At 35.3% G+C, this 7,571-nt stretch overlaps 1 protein-coding gene across 1 annotated transcript; it reads left to right on the top strand.

Annotated features, from left to right (window-relative positions):
• Nucleotides 2,452–7,238, top strand: LOC109226709 (indole-3-acetate O-methyltransferase 1-like). Its single transcript, XM_019391553.1, has 4 exons — nt 2,452–2,680; nt 3,019–3,438; nt 4,929–5,204; nt 6,657–7,238. Exons 1-4 carry the CDS (start codon nt 2,561–2,563, stop codon nt 7,008–7,010), a joined length of 1,170 nt encoding a protein of 389 aa, XP_019247098.1. The 5' UTR covers nt 2,452–2,560; the 3' UTR covers nt 7,011–7,238.

Consider the following 7,571-nt stretch of genomic DNA (forward strand, 5'->3'; position numbering starts at 1 on the left):
AATTTTCGAAAAAAAATGCTCTTTCGGAGGTTCTGCGGCCGCACAATTCCATGTGCGGTCCGCACTTTGCTTCATTCTTGGCAGGAGTTGAATTACCGGCCGCAAAAATCTGAAATGCGGCCGCATCTCTCACATTCTGCGGTCCGCACATTTCTGGGTGCAGCCGCATAGGGCTCTTCTGCGGACCACACATTTCTGAGTGCGGCCGCATAGCAGACTTCTGCGGCCGCACAATAATTGTGCGGTCCGCACTTCCTTCAATTCTTGAGATGAACACTCTCCGAACTATTGCTCTTGCATAGCTTCTGCAGCCGCACATTTCATGTGCGGACCACACTTCGCACTTAGTCTCTAATAACTTTCCTTCACAATCTGCGGCCGCAGATGGAAATCTGCGGTACGCACTTTGAGCTTTTGTGCCTGATTTTGTCCTTGAGTTCAGATCACTCCTTCTTGAGTTAGATTTAATCTTAATGGCTCATTTTTCATATTCCTGCAATTAAGCTTATTTCATCAATTTTTGAGAATACAATTAAACGCTTTTGGACTAAAACGAAAGCTAAAAAGGCACTAATAAGTAGTCAAAATCCCCACTTATCACTCCCTTCAGGATCCATCCCATACCGGTTATACCCTTCGTACCCGATGTCAGCTATTTGCTGACTCATCTTTTACCTGTCTTTGATTCTATATGTCATCTTGCCATTTGACCACTTGTTATCAATCAATTTCTCCCATACAACAATGCGGATAAATTTTTTCTCGGTCTTTCTATTGGCTCGAGCAAGATCATCAGACCGTATAGCTAATGCATGTGGAACTCAGAACAAACTGGAGCTTGATTTCTGGAGAGATGACACTTAATTAAATAGAAAGACTATTAATGATCACTTAGCATTTAGTTAATTTTAGTTCCTGTAGTAGACAAAATGTCAACTTCCAAATGATACACCATTGGATATGACAAACATATAAATTAGGAAATTGGAACTAGTTCAATCTTGTTTGGAGTATCAAATCATGGTTTAGGTGTATAAAAGAGTTGGGGTTAATTAGAAGTATAATAATTTGTCGTCATTTTGGGAATCAAAACAGGTTCTTGTCGTCATACGTATATAGTTGAGAATAAAAGTATGACTAGCAGTAGTAGTATTACTAGTCAATGATTTGCCGTTATCTAAAGCAACTAAAATTAAATCAATATAAATTTAACTAGCAACAAACAAATCTTCTATATATACTTGTTTTCATTTCTGAATATTTTAATTATGCTATAATCATTTCGTGTATATATGCTATGCACTTTGGTAGTTGCTTATAGAAAAACCGTGTTTCTTATAGATGCGTTAGGTTTGCCTAATCGGCATATATTTTAGTTTAAAATTTGGACCCACAGATTGTTGGTTTATATGATTTTCAAAAGGCCTTTACTTATTATATAATTCTTTTCATTAATTTCTCTAATGATTATGTTAACGATAAAACCGTTATAAACAAACATGATTAGAAGAATGCTGTAGCTAATAGATTTTCGTAATTACTTTCATAGTCAACACAGTGATCCACTCACTTTTATTTGGCTGATCATGGCATGCACGTTAGAATACTAGCAACTATATGCTTTCAAATTCCAATAGGGATCTTCGGTAATTATTTAATTAATCTAATGGAAACTATTTTGAGTATTACAAGGTACATAATCAAATAAGTTTGTCAAAATCATGGGGCTCTAGTTTTCAATTTGAGGGGAGAATTATTTTTAGGGTGCTTAGCAGAAGAATAATACAAGGCGAAATGCATCCACTAACTTTAATTTGAACTATAAATTTATCAAATTTGAAATTTTTTTTAATATACGTGTTTGATCCAATTTTGTGCCCATTTTCTTAAACGGAGTACCGTCGTATTTCACAAACTGATTTGAAACTCTTAATTCGCCTTTGATTGAAATCAATGAAATGGAGGGATATTTCACGCCCACTGATTTAAAAATTTTAAATTCGCTTTTGATTGAAACCAATGAAGTGTAGCGGTATTTCATGCTCATTAATTTAAAATTTTAGATTTACCTTTGATTGAAATAAGTTGCCAAAATAACAATTAGGACTCTATTCTTGTGGAAAGACTAAGATTTAGCATGATAATAGAACAAAACACAACTAATTAATGGACAGAAAGTTGAACCATCATCTCCTACTCCTGTTAGATCTCTTTCGCTCTTTAATTACAGAATTTTGCGTAGAGATTTAATTATGGAATTCCGGCGTCAATCTTGGGCCTGCTTTGTTATTTGTTTCCATGTGAAGCCCATATCTTCTTCATATTATTTTCCATTTTATTTATTCTTTATTTTAGCTTTATGTTCAGATTCTGTCAAAAAGGCATATCTTTCATGAGTATGCATCCTAACCACTAGAACAAGACCAAATCCTTTAAGCTTTTTTCACTCTCTATATAAATCCACTCAACCATTTATCATTTTTATTCTCAACATACTTAACCACATCCCTTACTTCCCTTTCTGATAAAAGAATTGAATTAATTTTAATTTTTATCTAATATGGCTCCCTTAGGAGACAATAAGGACAACGTTGTTGTATCTAACATGAAACTTGAAAGAATGCTCAGCATGAAAGGGGGAAAAGGAGAGGCTAGCTACGTCAACAACTCTCAAGCTCAGGTGATCACGTCCACCTTTCTAAATATTTTTCTTTACCATGTAATTTATTTCCTTGAAAATCTATTTTATTGCATTTAGCATAGTCGACACAACGTTTGTGCAACCTTACTAGTAAATGGACATTTGGAAACTTTCGCGAGCATTTCCCATTATGCCATAACAAAAAAGTTTATAGTCTGGTGGTATCAGTGAGAGTCTTTCATAATAGGTGCATGTGGGTTCGACTCCCACTCTATACCCTTCCTCTCCCCTCCACCGTTCATCCACGTAATAAATTTACTTTAGAAAAATAAATTTTTTACGCTATCAGTATACATAACATAAATTCTTGTATACAGGGGCAACATGCTCGATCAATGCTACACCTGCTGAAAGAAACCCTTGACGAAGTCCAGCTGAGCCTACCAGACGTTCCTTTCGTGATCGTCGACTTAGGATGCTCCTGCGGCAGCAACACCGTCTACATAATCGACGTGATTGTGGAACATATGAGCAAGCGATACGAAGCGACGGGTCATCAACCGCCAGAATTTTCCGCCTTCTTCTCTGATCTTCCATCCAATGACTTCAACACGCTGTTTCAGCTGCTGCCGCCATTAGCTAATAATGGTTGTGGCAGCATGGAGGAATGCTTAGCTTCCAATAGCCACCGCTCTTACTTTGCCGCCGGAGTTCCGGGTTCCTTTTATCGCCGTCTCTTCCCGGCGAGATCCATTGACGTTTTCTACTCTGCATTTTCTTTGCACTGGCTTTCTCAGGTTATTTTCCTCTTCATATATATGTGCGCGCGCTTCAACTTTCAATGTATGGCATTTATCACTTACTTCCGTCCATATTTAAAGATAGTTATTGTATACCCTTAATATTGGTATTTGAGAATCGTAATATAAGAATATATGCTTAAATTATCTTTTATTTCTTCTTGAATCGTATTTGCTTAATTAACACATTGGAACAACATGGGTAGATTTGTAAAAGTACTAAGTGAGTTCTTTTTTTATTTAACGTCAAATATTTTGAAAAATTAGATTATTAAAATTAATTAATATTTGTGATTGAAGATAGTATTTGCCAAACAGAAGTCAAATCGTAATATGGTATCAAAGTCGTGGTTAGCTAAAAAAATAATTTACATAGCATGGGCAAATATAGACAGAGAAATGTAGAAACAATAGTGATTTGTACCAATCCCGAGGATGATTTACAGTTAACGCAAACACATGAATTGTGGTAGTATGTAATTTTCAAGTTTGAAAATGCATGAAGATCCTAACTACTTTATTTCCTTTGAGAAGGTCAAAAAGTTCAAAAGCACTCAAAATAATAATGGCCCCTGGTTTTCTCAAAACCACTAGCCTAAGCACTTTTTGGGCTATATTTATTTCTTTATTTTCTGTTTGATGTTGGATTTAACTTACTCCCTCCGGTCCAAAATAAGTGATTTTTTGGCCTTTTTCTTATGGTCCAAAATAAGTGATTTTTCCAGATTTCAAGAATGAATTAATTTTTTTTTTCTACATTGCCCTTGGAGTAATTAATGTTAAAGTATGTGTTAGGAGTGTTTATATGAAGAGATAATAAAGGTTAATATGGTCAATTTAATTGCTAATTAATGTTAAAAGGTGAATTTCTTAATATGTGTGAAAACAACCAAAAAATCACTTATTTTGGACCGGAGAGAGTATATACTTGTGAAAAATTTGTTTCGCTTTTCCCCCCCTCATAAAAGATAAATAACTAATGCGTAGGGAAGGAGTATATATGCTGATTAGTGCCAATTGAGCTGCATGCAAAGGCCCATTGAAAACTTAGTTGTTTAATTCTTTGATTGCTAATTAAGAATCTTCAAATAAACATATTTAGAAGTTTGAATAATGAACTTAATCGCTTAAACTAAAAATAGCAAATCGATGTACAATATATATAACCGTATTTAATTAATGTATAATTCATATATACTGACTAAAAAAGTAATCCCTTTGTTTCAGTTTATGTGAACCTATTTCCTTTTTGTTCCTTCTAAAAAGAATGACCTCTTTCTAAATTTGGAAACAATTTAGCTTAAACTTCCAACTCTACCCTTAATGAGAATCATTTATAACCACACAAATACTCTGGATCCCGTTTTGACTTATTTAGAACCACAAATTCTAAAAGTCTTCATTTTTTCTTAAATTCCGTACCATGTAATCTATAAATTCAGCCAGCTTTTGTGTAAAGATTTCTAAAGTTCAATTTGGGATGACAGGTGCCAGATATAGTGTTGGATAAGAGATCAGGGGCGTACAACAAGGGAAGGATATACATCCACGGTGCAAATGAGAGCACAGCCAATGCATACAAAAAGCAATTCCAAAGTGATTTAGCTAATTTCCTTGGAGCAAGGTCTAAAGAAATGAAGAGAGGGGGTTCCATGTTCTTAGTTTGCTTAGGAAGAACCTCTGTGGACCCAACGGACCAAGGTGGGGCCGGACTCCTTTTTGGGACCCATTTTCAAGATGCTTGGGATGATCTTGTCCAAGAGGTAATTACTCGTTCATTCCATTCTTCTCTACGCCATAATACGTGAAGACTTCAACATACCTATAGTGGCGTAGCCATCTTTTACCAAAGGGTGTCAATTGGCAGACCTTCACACCAAAAATTATACAATATAGCTATATACTATTATATTTGAATCACTTTTGCTTCGTTGTGTGTTTATTTTTCTTATATTTTGATTTTCCTTAGTAAAGTTCTAACTCGGCCATTATATGTCTTTGTTGTTCGGATCCTATAAAAATGTCGTTGGCTATATGTCGAATCCTTTAAAAGTTCTTCAGTATTTAAAGATCCGACGCGAGTGTGACTTTTTTTTTTGGACAGATTTGAGCATATAACTTAAACTTATACGGTATACTCCCTCTGTTCCAATTTATGTGAACCTATTTCCTTTTTGGTCCGTTCCAAAAAGAATGAACCCTTTCTAAATTTGGTAACAATTTAGCTTAAACTTACAATTCTACCATTAATGAGAAGCTTTTATAACCACACAAATACTGTGGGCCCCTTTTTAACTTGTTTAGGACCACAAATTCCAAAAATCTTCATTTTTTCTTGAACTCCGTGCCCAGTCAAACATGTTCACATAAATTGAAACGGATGGAGTATATGTTATTGTCTTTTCCTATTTCTGAAGTTGGTCGATTTGGACAATGTAGACTAGTCTTGAGTGTCACAATCAGATGGATCAGGTCATTCTCCAATTTGATTCTTGAGCAAACAAGCACTACTGGTCAAAGGTCAACATCTGTCTAGACTAAGTATGTCTGGTTGACAAACGAGTAGGGATTGTGACTAAGCGTGGGCATGGAGCCATTCAATGTATAGTCGTAAACATGATTTTTACTTATCATTGTGACCAATTGGGCTTCCTCTCTATCTCACACCATAAATTGACTACTCTTAACTTCTTCCATCATCTTTCAGCAATATCATAACAAATAGCAATGCCAAGTGGCTACGCCAAATTGTTGACTATAATTAGTAAGAAGCAGCCGCCAATGTTAGATTGTTAATATAGTTTCGGAAAGAAGAAAAGAAATTATGAGTCCAAACAAAAGGGAGTGATAATTAATTGGAGTACGTGATTTTTATATTTGGAAAATGTCATTAATTTACCTAGGACACATACCTAAAAGTTTTAAGAGACTTAATTGCTAAATAGTTTTTGCAGCACCAACAAACTTTAATCCTTAGGTTCAAATGGCTGAAGCTCTAGTTATTTTCTCTCTGATCATTTTTGTCAATTGCCAATATGTTGTTCCTCTTTCTTTCCTTTGTCTTGTTTTTCTATTTTAATTTTATAAATTTTTGTTCAAGGCTGATTATGTTGAAGAGTAATATACTTGACTTAAGTGGAAAAACTTTACACTGGTCAATTGTCTACTTAGGTTGCTTTCTCTGTACTAATGAATAATATTTGTTTGAACAACAGGGGCTAATTACAAGTGAGAAGAGGGACAACTTCAACATCCCAGTGTATGCACCAAGCATACAAGATTTCAAAGAGGTGGTTGAAGCCAACGGCTCATTCACTATCAACAAGCTTCAAGTCTTCAGGGGAGGGAGTCCTTTGGTTGTCAACCACCCGGACGATGCAGCTGAAGTCGGACGAGCCTTAGCCATCAGCTGCAGAAGCGTCAGTGGTGTCCTTGTCGATGCTCACATTGGCGAACAACTTAGCGACAAGCTGTTCGCCCGAGTTGAGCGCCGAGCTTCACGCCATGCAAAAGAGCTTATTGAAAAGCTTCAGTTTTCCCATATAGTTGCTTCTCTTTCTCTTGCATAGAAGTAATCAAGCGTTTGGATAGTTTTTGGTTTATGTTGAACAAAAAGGAGTATTTGAAATTGAAGTTAAAAAGAGTTTGTGGAAATTGAACTTGTGTTTAGACATGAACTTTTTTTGAAAAAGTTGAAGATAATTATGATTGAAAACTATTACTATAATTAGTTCACTTAAAATACTCCTCAAATCAGTATTTTAATGTTCCAAATGTGAAAGTTCAATATTTCATTAAGGTCACTTGGGAGTACAACTACAATATTTGCATATATTAAAATATAATATTATGACCAAAGAATAAAAGTTTCTTCGGTAGAATCGGTCTCAGAATTTAAAGTTCATGGATTCTAAACTTGTCATCAAACCTATAACTTGTCATGATTCGAAATTCCCACCTTCGTGGATCGTGATGGCGCCTAACATTTCACTTGCTAGGCAAGCCAACGTTAGAGGATCTTTAAGCCAATTTTAATCAGTTTCAGTAAGTAAAATCAATTAAGCCGAAATGAAACTAAAAGTGAGTGCGGAATGACATAAAAACCAACAATATCTAAGTACAACTCGATC

Source organism: Nicotiana attenuata, chromosome 6 (assembly GCF_001879085.1).
Source record: "Nicotiana attenuata strain UT chromosome 6, NIATTr2, whole genome shotgun sequence".
In the NCBI taxonomy this organism is placed as follows: domain Eukaryota; kingdom Viridiplantae; phylum Streptophyta; class Magnoliopsida; order Solanales; family Solanaceae; genus Nicotiana; species Nicotiana attenuata.

Excerpts from the sequence above, each read along its gene's own strand:
- LOC109226709 (XM_019391553.1), top strand. The coding sequence starts at position 2,561 with ATGGCTCCCTTAGGAGACAATAAGGACAACGTTGTTGTATCTAACATG. Across the intron at positions 2,681-3,018 it reads TCAACAACTCTCAAGCTCAG|GGGCAACATGCTCGATCAAT; the intron begins GTGATCACGTCC and ends TCTTGTATACAG. Across the intron at positions 3,439-4,928 it reads CTTTGCACTGGCTTTCTCAG|GTGCCAGATATAGTGTTGGA; the intron begins GTTATTTTCCTC and ends TTGGGATGACAG.